This window comes from Lepidochelys olivacea (assembly GCF_965140295.1).
Source record: "Lepidochelys olivacea isolate rLepOli2 genome assembly, chromosome: 2".
Lineage (NCBI taxonomy): Eukaryota > Metazoa > Chordata > Testudines > Cheloniidae > Lepidochelys > Lepidochelys olivacea.
In genome coordinates this window covers 57,750,297-57,773,049 of record NC_140412.1, presented here as the reverse complement: position 1 = coordinate 57,773,049, position 22,753 = coordinate 57,750,297, and the positions used below count along the sequence as shown (strand labels likewise).

Here is a 22,753-nt window from a genome sequence, read left to right as displayed (position 1 = left end):
CAAGTAGGGAGCCTGCCACCCTGCGCTCCTCCCCCCAGCACCCACAGCGCCCCCAGGATGCCCTCCCCGCTAAGATTTAGTCAAGGGTATCTAGTATAAGTCATGGACAGGTCACGGGCCATTAATTTTTATTTACTGCCCGTGACCTGTCCATGACTTTTACTAAAAATACCTGTGACTAAAACGTAGCCGTAGGTACAGCTTTTAGGAGACAGAAAAAGAAGAGTTTCAGAGTAACAGCCGTGTTAGTCTGTATTCGCAAAAAGAAAAGGAGTACTTGTGGCACCTTAGAGACTAACCAATTTATTTGAGCATAAACTTTTGTGAGCTACAGCTCACTTCATCGGATGCATACTGTGGAAAGTACACAAGCTCTTTTTATACACACAAAGCATGAAAAAATGGGTGTTTACCACTACAAAAGGTTTTCTCTCCCCCCATCCCACTCTCCTGCTGGTAATAGCTTATCTAAAGTGATCACTCTCCTTACAATGTGTATCATAATCAAATTGGGCCATGGCTTCAGGGGGATCGTTCCCTTCACACTAGAAATAAAGTAATAAACAGACTAATGTACAGTACTGCCAACTCTAAGAATTGTAAGTTAAATCCCCACGAATCATGGGACTGGTTTAAAAATAATGAGATTTTAAAGAAACAATACATTGCAATGTGCTTTGGTCTGCTGCCTGAGCTGGTAGGAGGAAGCTGACCACCCCCGATATACATGAAATTATTTCACGTTCAAAATTCAAACTTACATGCACAGTATTCTCAACCCAAGTGTTCAAAAATCATGAGTGAGGCCTTAAGATGGTCTTAAAAACCATGAGATTTTATTAAAAACAATGTTGTTAGTTCTTTAAATTTGTTGTCTGGTTTCTGAGCCTTCAGGGTGCACTCAGTTCATGTTTTCCAGCTTTTCTCTGCAAACACAATACTTTTTTTTTTTTTTAAATGAAAGCTGGGATTCTCTCGTAATCAGATGATTCTTAGAGCTGGAGCATTAAGAAAAATGCCAAATATCACAAGATACACATTAAAATCATGAGCATTGGCAACACTGCATGTACCCATAATGTACACACAAAAACATGGGTATGCAGGATTCACTGCGCTCAAATAGGTTAGGGAGCTGCTGTCTTCATGAATTCACAGACTTGAATGCCAAAAGGAACCATAAGATATTCTAGTCCGACCTCTTGCATATCATAGGCCACAGAATTTCACCCAATAACCCCTGTACTGAATCCAGTAACCTGGGGTTGACTAATGCATAACTTGAGTCTTCCTGAAGCATATATCCCAGAAAGGCATTCAGTCTTGATCTGAAGACTTCAAGAGATGGAGCACCCAACATTTTCCTTGGTAGTTTGTTCCAATACTTAATCACCCTCACTGTTAGAAAATGTAACCTTTCTCTGTTAGATTAAAGAGCCCTTCTCCCTGTGAAGGTCCTTATACACGGTTACCAAGTTACCTCTCAACCTTCTTTTTCATATGCTAAACAGACTGAGCTCTTCAAGGCCGTCAAATCATTTTTCTGGCTCTTTTCTGAAACTCCTAATTTTTCAATTTCTTTCCCTCTCTATCCATCTTCCTCTTGCCTTCTTATACTCCATGGCCCACTCAGGCTTGCCCAGTCTGCTGTTCTGCACCTCTTCACCATATTTTCCCTTACAATCTCCTACCCCTCAAATTCTCCCATCTATGTCACATATTGCCCTATACCTCCAGTTTTCATTCTGCCTCCCGCATCTCTCTGCAATCCCCCCTCAGTGCCCTCTAACAATCCACATTCCTCTCTCCTCTTAGCTTCCTGTTCATTTCCAAACTATAGAGCCTAGAGACTATCACCATCCCTGAGGGCAGCCTGACCTCAGTCCCACAAGAAACTATAGGGAATTATGGTCAATTTTACGAAAGGCAGCCTCACTTCTGCTTCCAGCTTCTGTAGGGAAATAGTGACCGTCTTAACTGAAGGCAGCCTATGACATAAGTTCTATTGGAGATTTAGAAAAAAGTTTGCAAGGCTGCTGGTGAATGCTGGGAGATTGTGAGAAGCTATTAAAAAAACAAAATATATATTGGGAAACTCAAGATATTAGAGCTGACAAAGCTGAATACAGGAGAAATGCCAGGACCAAGGGATCTGGGTCATAGGCTAGGTTGGCAAGGATATTAGAGAAACAAACCCCTTTTTACTATTTGTGAACACAGAATAACATTAGCTCTTAGGAACAAATTGCAATTTTTGCCTTTGAAAAACAGAATGGAAATGAGCATAAGAATGGCCATACTGGGTCAGACCAAAGGTCCATCAAGCCCAGCATCCTGTCCTCTGACAGTGACCAATGGCAGGTGCCCGAAAGGGAAGGAACAGACAGGTTATCATAAAGTGATCCATGCCCTGTCACCCAATCCCAGCTTCTGGCAAACAGAGACTAGGGAAACCATTCCTGCCCATCCTGGCTAATGGCCATTGATGGACCTATCTTCCATGAATCTATCCAGCTCCCTTTTGAACCTTGTTATAACACTGGCCTTCACAACACCCTCTGGCAAGGAGTCCCAGAGGTTGACAGTGCGTTGCATGAAAAAATACTTTCCTGTGTTTGTTTTAAACCTGCTACCTATTAATTTCATTTGATGGCCCCTTGTTCTTGTATTATGAGGAGTAAATAACACGTCCTTATTTACTTTCTCTATACCACTCATGATTTTATAGACCTCTATCATATCCCCCCTTAGTCGCGTCTTTTCCAAGTTGAAAAGTCCCATTTTATCAATCTCTCCTCATATGGAAGCCATTCTATACCCCTAATCATTTCTGTTGCCCTTTTCTGAACCTTTTCCAATTCCAATATATCTTTTTTGAGATGGGGCGACCACATCTGCATGCAATATTCAAGGTGTGGGTGTACCATGGATTTATATAGAGGCAATATGATATTTTCTGTCTTATTATCTATCCCTTTCTTGATGATTCCCAACATTCTGTTCGCTTTTTTGACTGCCACTGCACATTGAGTTGATGATTTCATAGAACTATCTAGAATGACTCCAAGATCTCTTTCTTGAGTGATTTAAAATGATTTCTTCAAAGCTGATTTTTGACCAAATGAGGTAAGCCGCAGCAGCTAGGGGTTTAGAATGCAGACCATTCTAATGCCAATCATATGATCCATCCCAACTAGTACTAATATACTTTTTTTTTTCCTGTTTCACCACCATTTCAGAAATGTTTATTTGAATATGAAATTGCTCAAGTGAGTGCAGTATAATATCAACAGATTATTATTAACAACTTAGCCTTAGACCAATGAGCAAAAATCCAAAATGTATTACAATAAAACAAAACTAAATCTGGAATTATACAATAACAACAACAACATATAAATAAAGATGAAAAAGGACAAACAATTAAACCATATATGATCACCATGACACATGCCTTTCCCTTATTTTAGTGGCTGACCATGCAAATAGGGCATCTGCTCGAATCACAGATATATCATCAGATGTCAACAAATATTCTAGTTTTTAAGAGGTCATAGAAAAAGGTATCCGGGACAAAAACACAGAAAGTCATTTTGACCTCAAGTGGCAATACAGATTACAGTGTAATAAATAACCAGTAGCGTCTTCCTCCTGCCCTCAGTCTCATGGACAGAGTCTGTTACATTTCTCAGTGCCAGTATATTGGCCTTCTAAGTAAACTCTCTGCATGGATTGAAAACAGAGAGCTGTGAAGGGCCTTCTTAGCAAGTTATTGCACAAACTATCTAAATATCTGGCAAACCGGTAAGTCTTTTTAACAAGGGGAAACCAAGGTGACATATCTATAATAGAAACAACTGCCTTATACTATTGCTTATCAATATCCTCTATTCTTGACTTGATTATGGAGTTCTCATCTTCTCATCCGATGAAGTGAGCTGTAGCTCACGAAAGCTTATGCTCAGATAAATTGGTTAGTCTCTAAGGTGCCACAAGTACTCCTTTTCTTTTTGCGAATACGGACTAACACGGCTGTTACTCTGAAACCTCTCATGTTTAAACTTCAACCTAATTATTTCTCATTGTGACACCTAGAGAATGCAAGGAATTTTGAATATATTCTAACCAACAAAATTTACACGAGAAAGTCCTGCTGAGCTCTTCCTCTAGGCAAGTGCTGTGGGTGCATACCATGGGTGTAGTTTGGGAGGAACATGGGGGGCATTGCCCCCCCCCAAAACTGCAACCCTTGGGCAGGCACAGAATTTGCCCCCACACACAGCCCGGTTGACCTGGCTGGAGCTGCCTCCATGCCCCCAAATACAGAAGTCAAACTATGCCTATGGTGCATACTGTAATTATAAAGCCAAATATTAATATTGCGATGTTGCACTTTGGGCAGAATAGAACCCATGCCTAACTCGGCTCCAAGAAAAGCAGCAGGGGTATTATTTGGGAAACTGAGGATCTTCCTAAAGTATTTCTTTTAAATTACTTTCAGTCCCATGGGATCATTCCATTGCCATATTTCTGTGCTGTACAAAATTTGAGCACATACCTTAGACACAAAACACACTAAGGGCAGGTTCAACTAACTTACCCCCACGGGTCCAGGTAAAATGCAACATAGCGTGGATTGAATTTGAGGCTTTTTCTTTCATTACCTGAAGATGTTGATCCCACACACCATTTTGTGAGAACCAGACACCTATGTAAGGGAAAGAGCTAACTTGTTCAATATATTGCTCATCAATCCTCCATTTATGTAACCACCATCTTCAGCTAAAGACATTTACTTTAGTTTTTGAATAATTTATCGAGAGGCCCTCCCACTGGCAATATGAACGAAATGCATTTAATAAACTCTCGGGCCCACTGGTGTTTGTGATAACAAAACCACGTCATCTGCATATAATACGACAGAGTGATTCACGATTTTAGGGGGACAGAATTGATCCTTTTTTAATGCTAAAAAACATGATAGATATGAAAATTAAAACAAAAAGGGGCTACAAAGACAAGCCTGCTGAACCTCCTATGTAACTGGGATGGAATCAGTTTATTTCCCACACAGGCCTATACTTTTCTGCCCAATCCTTTAATCTCCCCAAAAGCTACCTAGTGTAAATTTTTAAAACAACATCCAATACACTAACTGGGCAGTAATTCTACACATCATTGGAAATGGAAAAGACTGATTGACTGGAAAACTGCTGATCAACTCTTAACACACTTGAAAAATCCACTCATGGTGGGTTACAACTATACTGCTGGGTAACCAACCTGCTTTCAGACATGCATAATGAAAGATGTTCCTAAGTTACAAAGGACAATGGAGACCCAGAAAGAAGACTCCAGCCTCTAAAACGATAGCTAAAGAGTTGGTAGGGATCTTTGCCCGAGTGAGGCTATCAAAGGAGATATTAACAGACCAAGGTACCCCATTTATGTCGAAGCTAATGAAGGACCTCTGTACGCTGCTCCATATACATACCCTGAGAACTTCAGTCGATCATTCGCAGACCGATGGGCTGGTAGAAAGGTTTAACTGAACCCTCAAGGCAACGATAAGGAAAGTGGTAAGTCGAGACGGGAAGGATTGGGACACCCTACTACCCTATCTTATGTTTGAATCTGGGAGGTACCTCAGGCCTCAACTGGGTTTCTCCTCTTTGAATTATTATATGGACGCCACCCCCATGGCATACTAGATATTGCAAAAGAAATGTGGGAAGAGGAACCCAACGAGGGGAGAAATATAACTGACTATGTGTTGCAGATGCGAGAACGGATAGCCCGGGTCACCCCTATTGTACGGGAACATTTGGAAAAGGCGCAGGAGGCCCAGCGAACCCATTACAATCACCAGGAAAAAGTCTGACAATTCCAACCAGGGGATTGGGTGATGGTGTTGGTACCCACAGCAGAAAGCAAGCTTTTAGCCCAATGGCAGGAGCCCTATGAGGTGGCTGAACCCGTGGGGGAAGTAACCTACAAGGTGTGGCAGCCAGGACGCTGGAAACAAGAACAAAATTATCACATTAACCTCTTAAAGCCTTGGCACCAACGAGAGGCGTGTGTAGTGGCTCAAGAGACCCTGATCCAGGGAAATAATATGCAGGAGCAGATCAGGATACCCACTGATCTGACACCAAACCAGAAGAAGGAGGTAACTGAGATGATCAACCAATACCAGGACGTGTTTTCAACCAAACCAGGCTGGACCACCAAAGCATATCACCACATTATCACAGACCCTGGGGCAAAGGTAACTTTAAGGCCCTATCAGGTGCCAGCAGCAAAAAGGGAGGAGATCAAGGCAGAGGTAAAAAGGATGTTGGAGCTGGGAGTCATCGAAGAGTCCCACAGTCAGTGGTCAAGCCCGACTGTGTTGGTGCCCAAACCTGATGGCACCACTAGGTTTTGTAATGACTTTCGCCGGCTGAATGAGATATCCAAATTTGATGCATACCCCATACCCTGTATCAATGAGTTAGTTGACCGCCTGGACAATGCCCGATTTTTGACCACCCTTGATTTAACAAAGGGATACTGGCAGATTCCCCTTGCCAAAGATGCGAAAGAAAAGACGGCATTCTCTACACCAGAGGGTCTGTTTCAATATACTGTTCTTCCTTTTGGACTGCATGGGGCACCTGACACCTTCCAGCATCTTATCGACAAGCTCCTACGGCCCCATACCAGTTATGCAGCAGCATACCTGTATGATGTGATTATTCACACCCCCGACTGGGAAACCCACTTAGGAAAGGTGGAAGTGGTTCTGGACACGCTAAGACAGGCTGGCCTCACAGCCAACCCAGCCAAGTGTGCTATAGGGCTAGCCGAGGCTAAATACCTTGGCTACATTGTAGGAAGGGGCATGGTCAAACCCCAACTAAACAAACTAGAGGCTATCCAAAATTGGCCCCGGCTGAATCGGAAAAAGCAAGTCCGGGCATTCCTGGGTGTGGTGGGGTATTACCGATGATTTATTCCCCATTTTGCTACCAGAGCGAGTCCCCTGACAGACCTGATAAAAGCCCGGGATCCAGACATGGTGAAGTGGACAGATGCTGCAGAGAAAGCGTTCATGGATCTACAGACAGCCCTCTGCAGTAACCCCGTGCTTATAGCCCCAGACTTCAACAAAGAATTCATTTTACAAACAGATGCATCTGAAGTAGGATTGGGAGCGGTCCTATCACAGATGGTTGGAGATGAAGAACACCCAATCGTCTACCTCAGCAGGAAACTCCTCCAGAGAGAGTAGAAGTATGCCATGGTTGAAAGAGAGCGCCTAGCTGTGAAATGGGCCATGGAAACACTATGTTATTACCTTCTGGGATGACGGTTTACCCTTGTGACCAACAATGCACTCCTCCAGTGGATGCAGCGAAATAAAGAGAAGAACGCAAGGGTGATCAGATGGTTCCTGTCCCTACAACCTTTTCAAATAACCATACAACACTGGGCTGGAAGCCACCACGGCAATGCAGATGGCTTGTCACAAGTACACTGCCTGACGTCCCAAGTTGCCCAACCCCATAGTGTTGAGCAGAGGGGGGCGATATGTGACAGGGTCGGGCCAGATGGCTACAGGAGAGTAATTGAAGGCAGATATATTAGCCCCAGGCTAAGTAGGTCCCTTTTCCCAGGCTCAGTAAGTCCCTTTTCCCAGAACAATCAGGAACCTTCTGGAGACAATTAAGACAGGCTGATTAGAACACCTGCAGCCAATCAAGAAGCTGCTAGATTCAATTAAGGAAGGCTAATCAGGGCACCTGGGTTTTAAAAAGGAGCTCATTTCAGTTTGTGGTGTGTGTGTGAGGAGCTGGGAGCAAGAGGCACTAGAAGCTGAGAGTGAGAACGCGGACTGTAGGAGGACTGAGGTGTACAAGCATTATCAGACACCAGGACGAAGGTCCTGTGGTGAGGAAAGAAGGTGTTGGGAGGAGGCCATGGGAAAGTAGCCCAGGGAGTTGTAGCTGTCCCACAGCTGTTCCAGGAGGCACTCTAGACAGCTGCATTCCACAGGACCCTGGGCTGGAACCCGGAGTAGAGGGCGGGCCCGGGTTCCCCCCCAAACCTCCCAACTCCTGGTTAGACACAGGAGTCGTCGACCTGGACTGTGGATTCAGAAAAATGGCCAAGCTGAGGGCTGCCGTGAAGCTCCAAGGTGAGCAAATCCGCCAATAAGCGCAAGACCCACCAAGGTAGAGCAGGAACTTTGTCACGCAATCCTATCAGGTCAGAGAGGAATGAGAGAGGAAAGAGATTTTTAGTCAGACTGTTTAAAACTCTAATGTTGTTCATTTTATGTTAAATTACTTAACTCAAGCTTCTGATAAAAAAATTGGGAGAAAAGTTTTATTTGCTAATGAGTCATTCTCCTCTGCCACTTCAAATGGCAGCTAGGAATGCTTCTTTTCCAGTTTTCTAGTTCCCCCAAACAACCACAGGGCAGGCCATCCCCACTCTGGGGCACCACATAGGGAGGAGTTCCCTCAACACCTGGAGGAACATAGAGAGAGAGAAAACCAGGCTCTCCATAGATCTAGTGGGCCATCCCGCCTCTGGGATAACAGCCTTTTCCTGCTGCTAACTAGTGTAGGTAGTCCTGTAGTTCAAGTGCAGGTACTCAAGTGTACTGCAGATTCAGGGTTCAAGCCTTGCTGATGTTGCATAATAGCAGATCATTCTTACAGCTGTACATAATATTTCCTTTTAAAAACACTTAGGAAATTACATTTAAAAAAAAACTATGGTAAAAGAACATTATTTAAGTTGCAAAGTCAAGCAAGGTTAAGGAAAGCCAAATTTATGGTTGCCCATGCAACCTTAATTCTACTCCTTTTTGCATATGCATTACGACATAATCTTTAATTATATGACCACATATTATTGTTTTTCACAGGACCTCTGTCTAATTCAATGTGCAGAATGGACACAGAGGCGGAGCAAATTAAGGTTGAATAAGCAACATTAAATCTGGCAATTCCTAACTTTTGAGTGCTTGACTTTTCAACCTAAGTAACACTGTTTCATCATAGCTTTTTAAAAAAATTTAATTGTTTAGATAACTTTTAAGATGATTTCTATTTAGAAGGTGATTTTCTGTTTACAAGCCATGCTGTCACCTAAATAAATGCCAAGCCAAGGTTGAAATGACTGGTAGCCCATAATGCAGTTGTTACCAAATTGACAGGGACCACCTCAAATCCTTACAGGGTACTGATAGGTCTAAATATTGTATTTGAGACATAACTAGGTTAAAAAGTGGTTTTTACTGAAAGATAAGCTGAGAGAGTTTGGAACAGTATAAACAACTTGCTGGATGAAATGAGAGGTTGAGAGGAATGTGTTTGTTGAATCACTAACATATTTACCGTAGTTGACCATTGCAGTAAAATACCACATAGTTGTGAGTCACTACTTTATGAACAGGAAGAATCCTCAAGCTATCACATAGATAACTAAAAGGATTCGTTTATGTTAACAGATAGCTCCCTACAAATTTCCATTTAATTCTTTTAACCTAAAACATGGCTAAGAGTGTCTGAATCTTTTCCCAAACATAACTAATTCTGATCATTGCCAAGAAGATGTCCCCTTCTTCTCCCTGAAAGAATCTTACATTTAGGCTGACAAAGTGTATGACGTATTTAGTACAATTTAAAGATGACCTGCAAAAGCAAATAAAAATTGCTTATGCCCTTTTTTGTTTTCTTCTTATATACCCAGGGTCTGAAAAGTGCGGTATTTGGTTTACAGTTTTATTCAACTTGTTTTTTGCAATAGAAATACCTGAATTATCAAAGTCTTGTCATCTTCCATGTTTTTATAGAGGACTGTATTGGAGGACTATAGAACTAGAACGGAAGTCTCCTCAGATCTCATCTGAACTGGCAAGGGAGAAGGAATGATTAACAAAGAAAAAATTTGTCCCAGGTGTCTGCCAGAAGCTTGAGTTAAATAAAAATGAACAAACAAATTTGAGTTTTTCTCAATTGCAAAGCTGCCAGTCTCTTGTCACTTACGATGCTATCATTCCTCTATTTCTCCAGTCATCCATAAAATCAGGGTAGATAAGACCTGGTGTTACTAACATAAAAAAACAACTTAGCAGACCCCTTACACACCAGTTTAAACCCAAAACAGTCAGGTTTTCTTTATACATCTTGAAGAAGCAAAAGAGGGCACAAATGTAATTTCTTCTCCTTTGTGGGTCACTTTAAGGGTTTTATTGTGGCAATATAGGCAAACAGTGGTGGCAAGAACATGCCATAAATAAAGCAGTATTTGTGCAAATGTGAGATTTAGTAATACTAACATCTTAGTTGGCCTTATTAAATAGATATGTGTGGGGTGAGGGTATTATACCTGGTCATGGCTGGCTTCAATGGAGCTTCCGATACCATGGAAAGTCATCTGCACAGGAGACAGTGTCAAACAGGTCATACACTCTTTGCCATTTTGTCTATCACTGTAGTGTACCTATAACAGAATAACATACGTAATCTGCTAAACACCAGATTGCATAAGGGAGTCATGCTAAAATAATCTGTCCCTTTCCAACAAATCTGTAAAGGAATTCAAAAGATTTACACTGAATCCAGTTTTAATATAAAACAAGGAATGTGCAAAATATTCTGTGTATCCACATGCTCAACTGGGGACAAATTTCAGTTGTTAAATCAGTTTGTTGGTCCCTCTTTAGGCACGATGTGCTGCAGAGTTTAGGAACCTTGAGGCTCAATTAAGGGTGTTGTTACAGACCTAAGAAACTAGTTCCAAGTTTCAGTTTTGAATCTACATGTTATTTTTAATAACCTTTCATAGATCAGTTAAAAAACTTTAGTGTAAATTACTCTGGTCTCCACAGACTTGCACTGACTAGAGCTCGTTGGGAATTTTTCTATGAAACTTTTTTTATCTGAAAATGCCAGTTTATCACAAAAGAAACCTTTTTGCAACAAAAGGGTCAGTTTCAACAAATTTCTTGACAGAATGTTGAATAAAACCTTTTGAAATTGCTGAAATATTTCATTTTGACATTTTCTAAATGAAAATTCTGGTTTTCCAGTTCAAAAAGACTTTTAGTTTAGAACCTTAATCCAGTTATAGTAAAAACATTTTTAAATGGTCAAAAATGAAACATTTCAAAATTATTGAAACAAATTTGACCTGAAGTGAATTTTTCAAAACAATTGGCCAGAAGTTAATCTCTCCCTCCCCCGAACACACACATTTTTGATGCACAAAACTTCTGAAGATTTCAACTTCTCATTCCCATTTGGGATGGGAAAATTTATTTTGAAATCTCAAAAATTTTCAGAGGATGGAAAAACCATTTTCCATCCAGCTCGGGCACTGACATTACTTTTAAATTTTTCACTGCAATGTGATCTCTATTGAAATGCACTGATTGTTTGACATTGCAATATGGTTATCATAGATATTAATTTGATATCAATTTTTCTTTGTAATCAAATCAAAATGACTCATAACATGGGGAAGGAAGTCACATTATTTTTAGAGTTGTCTAGCTTATTAATCTCGATTGGTATCAAAAAGCACACACTAATCAGATTCTTGAATGGCATATACAGGAAGATACTGGTCCTACTGGATTTTCCCCTTTGCCTTCTGGTCACCTTAAAACGTCTACAGAAAGAGAACCGCCTTCTATCTTGAGGCAAAATGAAGTCAAGCATCTCCAATGTTCTATTAGTAGGAACAGGATATGCCATTCATGCTGAACTGATGAAACATTACAATCTGCTTTGTAGCTCCTGGTTTCTTGACAGGCAGATAAAGCACTTTGTTCTACAAGAGGGGTGGAATTTAGTTTATGGTGGTAATTTACATTGGTTACCTGACCCCTGTCAGAAATGGAAAGGGAGATTAGCCCTACTGGAGACAGACATTTTAGGCTAGTACCTATTTACAGCTGTACGGCTATTGGGGAAAGGTTATGTGATAAAGCCTCAACTTTACATTTAGGCTAGAAATTTGATTATTATTATTTCTGTGGACAACTAGAAGCCATATTAAATGATACCAAATGTCTGTGGAACTGATTGAGAGATATATAACACTGGATTGTGCACTGGGTAATTGTACGCCTTGTGCCTAATTCTTCTCTCTTACTGGATAAACTGGGAGTAGTTGAATTGAGGAGTTACACCAGTGCAAAACTGGTTTAAGTGAGAGAATAATCATGCCATCAGCATGTTGCAGAGTTAACCTTATTGATCATGCTGACTGTTGCATATGTGTGGCCAAATGGGCTCCATGAGATCTATAATGTGGATTTTCCTTGTGCTATGCATAAAAATACTGATTTCACTCAACCTCTTGTTACAACTTTCTGGATCATCCCTCTCCCCCCAGCCCCCGCATCCACCTCCACAACATGTGCCTACTAAATTGCTTATGGCTGTCTGCCAGAAAAGCCATACTACTTACTGAGAAACCACAAGAGGCCTCTTCACATATACAATGGCTCAACTCTGATTGATTGAAAGAGTTATGAAGGTATGAAATTGGGATTACAAACATTAACTGAAGTTCTCTAAATATCAGGACTACTGTTATTACAAGAATGTATCAGGAATCCATAACCATGGTATCTAGTTGCAAATCCAAATACTGCTGAATATATGGTGTAGAATGGGCCTGAGAAGCCTCACAGGATGACTCTGCACCTCCAGCATGCTACAGAGCAGGCACCAGGATTTGGCCGCAAATAAGCCAAAACTGATATTAACCAATAAGTTCTACTGTAATCACACACACACACAGCGGAACAGATACATATCCTACAGTGCGCAGGGAGTTCTGGAGCAAGGAATTTTTTTTAATGAGAGTATATGAACAAATTCGTTGATCATAGAAATAACTGTGCAAATGTAACTAGCTACTAGAACAAGAAATGTGATAAACTCAGCATTTTAATTATCTCCCTTTCTGAGCTAAGCACTGCTGAATGAGCTTCGTGATGCACGCTGGCCTAGTCCAAATGGGTCGGCCATTATTTAGAAGTTTCTCAGCCACTCACAGTCTTCAAAACATCTCTTGCCAACACAAGACATGCTCAGTTTAACCAGATTCAACATTTTCTTCATCAATCTTCCATTTCCCTGAGCTAGGAACTGATGGTGCTGGGGAGTGGGAAGGAAACAGAACATAGTCGTTTAGCCAGATTTCTCTGGCCTGTCATACAGTCTGCAAAATGCATTCTTTGTCAGAGAGAGATCTATGTGGCAGTTGGAAAACAACTGTATTATTGGCTTTGTTGGGCTGAAGTGGCTCACCTGCATAACATATGGGAATACGAGCACTTCATTGACAGAATGCAGATGGAGGAAGGTAGCCGACTATAGATGACTACAGGGATATCAGGGAATGAAGGAAGGAAGAACTGGCTGCTCTGTGGGGCAGAGAGTGGCTGCTGACCACCCCGGGCAGCAGACACTGCTCCATCCTCACCCAGGCCCATCTAAGCCAAGAACTGGTATGCAATACTGGCAGCTCGAAGAGAGGACCAGATCCCAATGGCCAATGAGGGGGAACCACCTGTCTCCAAGCCTGGAAAGCTCAAAGCTACCACCCCCAAGAGGGAGAGACAAAGGGTGGTAGTGGTCAGGGACTCCTTTCTGAGGGGGATGGAAGAGTCCAACTGCCAACCTGATCTGGCATCCCAGGATGTGTGTTGCCTGCCCAAAGCCCACATGCAAGACATTATGGAAAGGTTGCTGAGGATTATCCATCTGCTAATCCATGTGGACTCTAATGATACTGCGAGGTAGGACCCTGGGCAGATCATCAGGACACGCACATCCTGGAAAGGAATGCATAACTGCACAGATGACACTGGCAGGAGGCTTGGACTTCTTTGACCATGGGATGCTGCTCTGGGAAGGAAGACCGCTGGAGTTCACGTGAGCAACAAGGAAGAGTACCTTCACGAACCAACTTGCCAACCTAATGACCAGGGCTTTAAACTAGGTTCACAGGGGACAGGTGACAAAAGCCCACAGGTAAATAAAAAAAAGTGACCTTGACACAGGGCTGGGAGTTTGTGGGAGTGTGAGAACGGAAAATTACAATAGGTTCATAGGAGCAACAAGAGGGAATACAATGGAGTAATCTGCTCAACATCTTAGATGCTTATAAACAAATATGGGAGATAAACAGGAAAAACTGAATGTCTTAGTATACAATCTAAATTATGACTTAATTGGCATAACAGAGAATCTGTGGGATAAATCTCATGACAGGAATATTGGTATAAAGGGGAATAGCTTATTCAGGAAGGACAGGCAGGGAAAAAAGGGAGGAGGTGTTGCATTGGACATCAATGTATATAGTTGTTCTGCAGTCCAGAAGGAAGTGAGAAGCACAGCAGCTGAAAGTCTGTGGGTGAAGATAAAAGAGGGAGGGAAAGGGGTAACGTTGTGGTTGCGGTCTACTGTAGGCCACCAAATCCGGAGGGTGAGGTGGACGGGGCATTTCTAGAACAAAGAACAGAAATATCCAAACCACAAGACCTGGTAGTAATGGGGGACATTAGTTGAAGGCTGACCAGGTATTCTTAGCAGCAGCCTCAGAATGTGAGATTGGGGAGTGGCAGTTGGAGGCTGGCCAAGTGCTCTGAGAGTGTTTACATTGTAATTACTAAGATTAATAACTACAATAATACTTTGCATTTGAAGTTCCTAAGTGCCTATAACTCAAGGGTCCCAAAGTGCTTTACTAATGTTCATCTTTACCATACTTGTCAGGCAGGCAAGTACTATTTGTGCAGAGAGGTTAAGTGACTGGCCCATATTCATTCAAGGAATGAGTGGCAGGCTTCAGTTCCCTTTTTTAATACACTGACCATGTTCATTCTCCTTATATTTAGGAAGTAAAAATAAAAAGATTATGAACAGCAAATACTGTCCTGGTTCATTGCTTCGTTTTAAGGTTTAGTGTTTGAAATAAAGAGAAGCTCAAAAATGAGCTCAGGCCACTTTCAGGAGTAAGCAGCTACAAAATTCAATTTAGTAAAATTTGAAGTATTTTGTCTAGGTTTTTTGTTTTATAAATAACAGCAGCCTCTGTAAGGAGAAGTATCATGAGTCTGGTAAAGGAGTGTCTGTGATAACATAATGATGCTAATGGTTGTAAGTTTCTGAGCAAAAATTCCAGAATCCTGAGCAGATTTGGGCGAATGTGTGTGTTTCTCTGCAAGTAACCTGCTACTGAATACACTAGTAAACATCCAAGACACCAGATTCAAATCATGGGCTATATCCTGGCTGCCTCCTTCTCACAAGCACACATCAGGGGTGTAGTCACATATTCATGCTTGTATGCTCTTTGTTGTGACAGTGGCAAGTATGCACCACCCTGCACAGATTATTCCAGTGAGGAGCACAATCTATAGGCTTTGACTGTGTGTGCTGTGTGCAGGGCCATGCTGGCCAGAATATGGATGCATATTAATATTGCTTTTGTAGCATTTGTGTGTGTCAACTCTGAATCCACGTAATAACTGGGCCAAAATTTGGCCCTCGTTTTTACTACTCTGTTACTAGAAAAGAGTTAAATATTTTGAAACACATAACATCCCATCAAAGTAGAACATACAATTAATGTTCACTATGTTACAATGGAATGCAAGATGATATAGCCACATTTTTTCACTTTGCAGACTAGTTTAATAATGGAAAATCCGAGTGAGGCTGTATAAAAATACATCAGAATTTACAGAGTTGTTATAGGATTACTACTAATGTAGCACTACTGTTAAATTTAGCCTTCTGTTACTTTGTATAGTGATATAAAAACACGTCCCTTGATTCTTGAATCTAGTTTTACTGTTATGCCATTCACCAGTTACACATACAGTAGTGACAGTAATTGTCAAACAACATTGCAGGATTTACCTCACACCTTTCAACAACTCAGTTTACAACAAAGGGCCAAAATGCAATTATGGAGATACTACACCTACTAACCATGGCCCTGATTCTGCACAAAGATGTATGTGCTTAACTTCAAGCTCATCAGTAAGGGTATGCCTACACTACAAAATTAGGTCGATTTTATAGAAGTTGATTTTTAGAAATCGATTTTATACAGTCAATTGTGTATGTCCCCACTAAGCGCATTAAGTCAGTGGAGTGCGCCTTCACTACTGTTGCTAGCATCGACTCATGGAGTGGTGCACTTTGGGAAGCTATCCCACAGTTCCCACAGTCTCCGCTGTCCATTGGAATTCTGGGTTAAGCTCCCAATGCCTGATAGCGCAAAAACATTGTCGCGGGTGGTTTTAGGTCATCAGTCTCCCCTCCCTCCATGAAAGCAACTGCAGACAATCATTTCATGCCTTTTTTCCTGGGTTACCTGTGCAGATGCCATAAAACAGCAACATGGAGCCCGCTCAGCTCACCACTGCTGTTGCAAGCATTGTAAAAACCTCACGCATTATACTGCAGTATGTGTAGAACCTGGCTAAGAGACGGCAACACGAGGACGACTGTGAAGAGGACATGGACACAGACATCCTTGATAGCAGGGATGTGGCAACTGGGACATCATGGTGGCAGTGGGGCTGGTTGATACAGTGGAATGCCGATTCTGGGCCTGGCAAATAAGCACAGACTGGTGGGACCACATAGTCTTGCATATATGGGATGATTCCCAGTGGCTGCGAAACTTTTGCATGCGTCAGGCCACTTTCCTGGAACTCTGTGAGTTGCTTTCCCCCACCCTGAAGTGCAGGAATACCAAGATGAGAGCTGCCCTGACAGTTGAGAAGCGAGTGGCGACAGCCTTGTGGAAGCTTGCAGTGCCTGACTGCTACTGGTCAGTTGGGAAATCAATCTGGAGTGGGCAAATCTACTGTGGGGACTGCTATGATTCAAGTAGCCAATGCAATCACTGACGTTCTGCTATCAAGGTAGTGATTCTGGGAAATGTACAGGTCATAGTGGACGGCTTTGCTGCAGTGGGTTTCCCTAACTGTGGTGGGACGACAGATGGAACGCATATCCCTATCTTGGCACTGGACCACCTTGCCAACCAGTACATAAACCGCAAGGGGTACTTCTAAATGGTGCTGCAAGCACTGGTGGATCACAAGTGACGTTTCACCGACATCAACGTGGAATGGCCGGGAAAGGTGCATGATGCTTGCATTTTTAGGAACTCAGGGCTGTTCGAGCAGCTGCAAGAAGGAACTTACTTCCCAGACCAGAAAATTACTGTTGGGGGATGTTGAAATGCCAATGGTTATCCTTGGAGACGCAGCCTATTCCTTGCTCCCATGGCTCATGAAGCTGTACACAGGCAGCCTAGGCAGTAGTAAGGAGGAGTTCAACTATAGGCTGAGCAAGTGCAGAATGGTGGTAAAATGTGCCTTTGGACGTTTAAAAGTTCGCTGGCGCTGTTTGCTGACTAGGTTAGAGTTCAGCCCAACCAATATTCTCATTGTTATTACTGCTTGCTGTGTGCTTCATAATATCTGAGAGAGTAAGGGGGAGACATTTATGACGGGGTGGGAGGTTGGGGCAAATCGCCTGGCTGCCATTTTGAACAGCCAGACACCAGGGCGATTAGAAGAGCACAGGTAGGCGTGCTGCGCATCAGAGAGGCTTTGAAAACCAGTTTCATGATTGGCCAGGCTACGGTGTGACAGTTGTGTGTGTTTCTCCTTGATGCAAACCCGCCCCCTTTGTTGATTTTAAATCCCCATCCTCCCCCCTTCGATCACAACTGGCAAAGGAAATAAAGTCACTATTGTTTTGAAACCATGCATTCTTTCTTTATTAATTAAAAAAAGGGAGATAACTGATAAGGTAGCCCGGGTGGGGTGGGGGAGGAGGGGAGGAGGAAAGAACAAGGGTACATTGCTTATTGTAGCCACACTACAAATCAAAACTGTTTGAATGACAGCCTTCTGTCGCTTGGGCCATCCTCTGGAGTGGAGTGGCTGGGTGCCTGGAGCCTCCTCCCACGGGTTCTTGGGCATCTGGGTGAGGAGGATATGGAACTTGGGGAGGAGGGCAGGCGGTTGTACAGTGGATGCAGTGGTGGTCTGTGCTCTTGTTGGCTTTCCTGCAGCTCCACCAGATGTTTGAGTATGTCCGTTTGCTCCCCCATTAGCTTCAGCATTGCATCCTGCCTCTTCTCATCACGCTCAGTTAATGCTTTCCTGGACTCTGCCACTGAATGCCTCCATGCATTCAGCTGTGCCCTATCTGTGCAGGAGGACTGCATGAGCTCAGAAAACATGTCATCGCAAGTGCATTTTTTTCACCTTCTAATCTGCGATAACCTCAGGGACGGAGATGATGGGGGAACATAGAAACATTTGCACCTGCAGGGGGATAAAAAGGGAGAGTAAAATTTAAGATGATTTTCTGAGAATAAAAGGGAGGCTCTTTCACAGTGAATCAAGCAATTCACAGCAGACAGCACATATGCTTTCGGTACAAGATTGCATTTTGCCTTTTATATTGAGCGCCTGCCGGTATGGTGACACATCACACACGGCTGGGCAACAGAATTCGGTTTCCAAGCAGACATGGTAAGCCAAAGGGTACATGGGTTTGGCCTCTAACGTCTTCATAACATGTGGGAATGTTTCCAACCTGCAGCACCCTCCTTTCCCATAGCAAGCAATGCCGGTTGGGTTTGCCATTTAAAAGGAGGGGCTGCAGTTTTCGGGTGGATGTGCAGCACACACCTCCCCCCACCCCTCCACTTGGCTATTTGAGATGATCCCTTTTAGCCCAGCGTGAACGGGGTCCTTTTACTGTTCCCTTACAAAAATTCCCCCATTTCAACCAGGTGACCATGAATAATATCACTCTCCTGAGGCTAACACAGAAAGATAAAGACCAAACGTTGTTTGAATATGACCAAAACCTAGGGCCATTTGCTGCCATGCTTTGTGCTGTAATGATTTCAGACTACTTGCTACTGGCCTACCGTGGAGGACAAAATAAGGCAGCCCTCCCCAGAAACCTTCTGCAAAGCCTTTCAGAGTACCTCCAGGAGAGCTTCATGGAGATGTCCCTGGAGGATTCCCGCTCCATCCCCAGACACGTTAACAGACTTTTCCAGTAGCTCTACTGGCCACGAATGCATCCCAAGTCTTCAAGGCAAATCAAACATTTAACACTATTGCTTTTAAACCCTGTACTGTAGTTACAAATGTGCACTTACCAGAGGTGCCTTCTCTGCCTTCAGAGTCGGGGATCCCGCCTTGGGAGGGTATTGGCTCCAGGGTGATGAAAAGGTCCTGGCTGCCGGGGAGAATGGATTCACCGCTTGCCTGCTGAGCATTCTCCTCCTGCTCCTCTTCCTCATCCACAAAATCCTCCTCCATGTTGCATGAGACTCCCCCCTTGCAGGTGTCCACGGACAGTGGTGGGGTAGTGGTAGGGTCCCCCCCAAGAATGCCATGGAGCTGATCAGAGAAGCAGCATGTATGGGGCTCTGACCCAGAGCAACTGTTTGCCTGCTTTGTCTTTTGGTAGGCTTACATGAGCTCCTTGACTTTCACGCGGCACTGCTGTGTGTCCCTGTTGTAGCCACTCTCTCTACTGTGCTCTGTGCAATTTTGGCATATATATTAGCATTTCTTCTTTTTGATTGGAGTTCTGCCTGCACAGATCCTTCTCCCCATACAGCAATCAAATCCAGTGTCTCCCATTTGCTCCATGCTGGAGCTCGTTTACAACTCTTGGGGGACTGCATGGTCACCTGTGCTGCTGAGCTCGCCATGCTGACCAAACAGGAAATGAAGTTCAAAATTTCCCGGGGCTTTTCCTGTGTATCTGGCTAGAGCATCGGAGTTGGAAGTGCTGTCCAGAGCGGTCACATTGGAGCACTCTGGGATAGCTCCTGGAGGCCAATACCATCTAATTGCGTCTGCCCCAAATTCGACCCAGCAAGGATGATTTTAGCGCAACTCCCCTCGCCGGGGAGGAGTACAGAAGTCCATGTTAAGAGCCCTTTAGGTCAACGGAACGAGGTTGCTTGTGTAGACGCATTCATTTTAAAATTGACCTAACGCAGCCAATTTCGACATAACCCTGTAGTGTAGATCAGGGCCAAGTCTCATTGCCTTCATTGGACTATTCATGGGCTTAAAGTTAAGTATGTTTGTTTGCAAGAACAGGGCCTGTGTTGTTATTACGTCACAATTGTTCAGAGGAAGATTCCATGCACTAAACTACTGTTTGAAAATCAGGTAGCTTTATGATAACCAGACACTGAATGGAGCAAAAAAAAAGTCAGCTACGCAAAGAGACTTTCACACACTACAGCTTAGCTATTCACAGTTTGAAGCACAAATTGTCTGGCCAAACACTCTCTTTCTTGAACATTTATTAGTTTAAAAAATAATATGAACTACAAAAAAAAAAAAGGCATGTGTGACACTGGAGTTCATGTTTCAAACCAAAAAAGTCTGATTCAAAGTATCAGCAGGAGTCTCAGAATGCTAGACAGAAATAAACTGGGTAATAAAATGCCATTATGTTCAGCAATGCACAAATCTTTAGGATTGACAGGCCACCAGGGCCATTCTGTTAGAACAAAAGATGGTGTTTCTTTAAAATCTGCCCCTTGAATTCAAAGTGCCAAATTCTGCTCTCAACTACTGTAAATTTACATCATTGTAACTCTGATGATTTCAGACAGGTTACTCCAGATTTCTGTTGGAGAACAGAGAGAATGGTAAAGAATTTTGATTCTATGACAACATCTTTTCCTTCCATTTAACTTTTTGTTGAATCATTTATTTCTGCCACATTTCTCCTTACTATTTGATGTGTGTTAACTGTGTACTCTTGGTAATTGGATTTGCTATTTTAAACAGTAAGAGACCGTTTAAAAAAAAATGGTGCTCATATTTTGGTCCACTTCTGTTCCAATGACAAATAGTGTTCAGAAGCTACACAATAATAAATTAAAAACTCTGGTTTACATATATACACTGATGAATTCAAATCATCTGTGACCCAAACTCAGACTCGGGAGTTTCTAGCATGTATTAGTCTAGCAAATAAGGTGTGAATCTTTTAATTCTCCTTAACACCCCCTTTCCTCCCCCCCCACCTTTTGTCCCAATGTTAGAATTAGCCACATCTGATAGGGAATGGCACATGAAATATCAAGTTAAAACATTGCTTACTGGTCTTAGTATCTACCTTACAATTTGACAGAGAGCAGAGTGGAGGGGGCATTCAGTGTAAACAAAATAAGGAGGGTAAAAAGGCCCAAAACATGAAAAACAATTACAAAATGATGGAGTATAAATACAAAAAGCAAGACCCAGATGAAAATATTTTTCTCAGTCCCAGACGAAAAAATAAGATATAAAAATAAAACGAAAAAAGTCACAAAAAAGCATTGAATCAAACTGTTTCCTGCAACGCTGGAGTTCCTTGATGTAGTGGGATTACTAAATATAGTATTTTACTAATCTCAGCAGGGAGCTGGCTAACTGCATGCCTGTCAGATGTTTCTAATGGTCACCCCCTGTGGAACAAATCTAAGGAGAGCATGAAAAACACCCACATTTAAAAAAGACCCCTTGCTAGATCATTAAGGAAAGATAAAGGCCTGTACATTCATATGTGATATATAACACAATCATTGTGTCAAGAAAACATATGTTTGATTAGTATGCTTCAGGTTCATTAATCGCTGTGTCCACTTCACAGCAGTGGGCAAAGTTTCCATTGTAGCTACTGCATGGAAGAGTAAAGATACTCGGTAGCTAAAAGACTGACAGTTCAGCACTAAATCTTGGGATATCCATAACATGCTCCCTTCTTGTAGAGCCCACATACCAGCTGTACTATAGGCTTAAATGTTTATTAAAACACGCAGTACTAGGTTTCTGACTAAGAAATAAACACTTGCTGCACCATAAATAGATAGCTTAACCATCAGAGTAAGGAAGCTGTCATAGGTTACCAGAACGGGTTTTTATATTGCAGGTTATAGTGCAGTGGACACTTAAGTTGCTGTATATAAAAACTTTTGTACATAGTGACCTGCAACGAGTAAAGACGGAAAAAACTTATTAGATCAGGACATAGTTCCCACAAAGAGGACACATCAGATATTTATTAAACTAATTCTGCACTTGATCTTAGTCAAAAAGGCTTGTGCCTCATTTATTTATATACCCTCCAAATGTAAGTCTCTTGTTCTCAGTGATGGCTGTGATTTTAAAAGCTCATGCATACATCCACTGTGCTCAGTCAAGTGAGAAAGGCCTAGCCATTGACCTTCCCTGTCTCGTCATTGTAGTCACTGTGATGCTCAGTTCCATCTGAGAGGAAAGCAGGGCTACAGCCAATGTTGTTGCATGGATCACAATGCAGCAAGATGTGTACAGTAACTTAATGTATCTTCCCTCTATTACTAGAGGATATTTGCTGGGAATTAAGGTGTCAGAATGGCATGCCTAAGTTCACATGTAAAACAAGCAATGACGTTTTCAATAGATGCCATTTGTGACTGCAAAGACAACTCTGTGCCTGAACAAGAGAGCCAGCCTTCATTTCCTACAAATCCAGTCACTGAGGGATATATTTATCTGTGAACATTAAGAAAATACTTTTATTGTACAAAGTTAAAACTTTTAAATATATCACCCACTAAACACTGAATAATTGTTTGTTTTTTTTCCAGGTTGATTGGTTGTATACAACCAATCAACCTGGAAAAAAAACAA

At 42.3% G+C, this 22,753-nt stretch overlaps 1 protein-coding gene across 9 annotated transcripts in view; it reads right to left on the bottom strand.

Annotated features, from left to right (window-relative positions):
• The window catches only part of STAU2 (staufen double-stranded RNA binding protein 2), a 225,177-nt gene that overhangs the window by 79,923 nt on the left and 122,501 nt on the right, over window positions 1–22,753 (bottom strand). For 8 of the 9 annotated variants that reach the window (XM_084621497.1, XM_084621499.1, XM_084621494.1 and 5 more), the window contains one exon: window positions 10,384–10,497. The exons of the other annotated variant lie outside the window; for it this stretch is intronic. In XM_084621497.1, coding sequence (XP_084477623.1) covers window positions 10,384–10,497 — 114 coding nt within the window. The remainder of the gene's footprint in view (window positions 1–10,383; window positions 10,498–22,753) is intronic. 9 annotated transcript variants of the gene reach the window in all.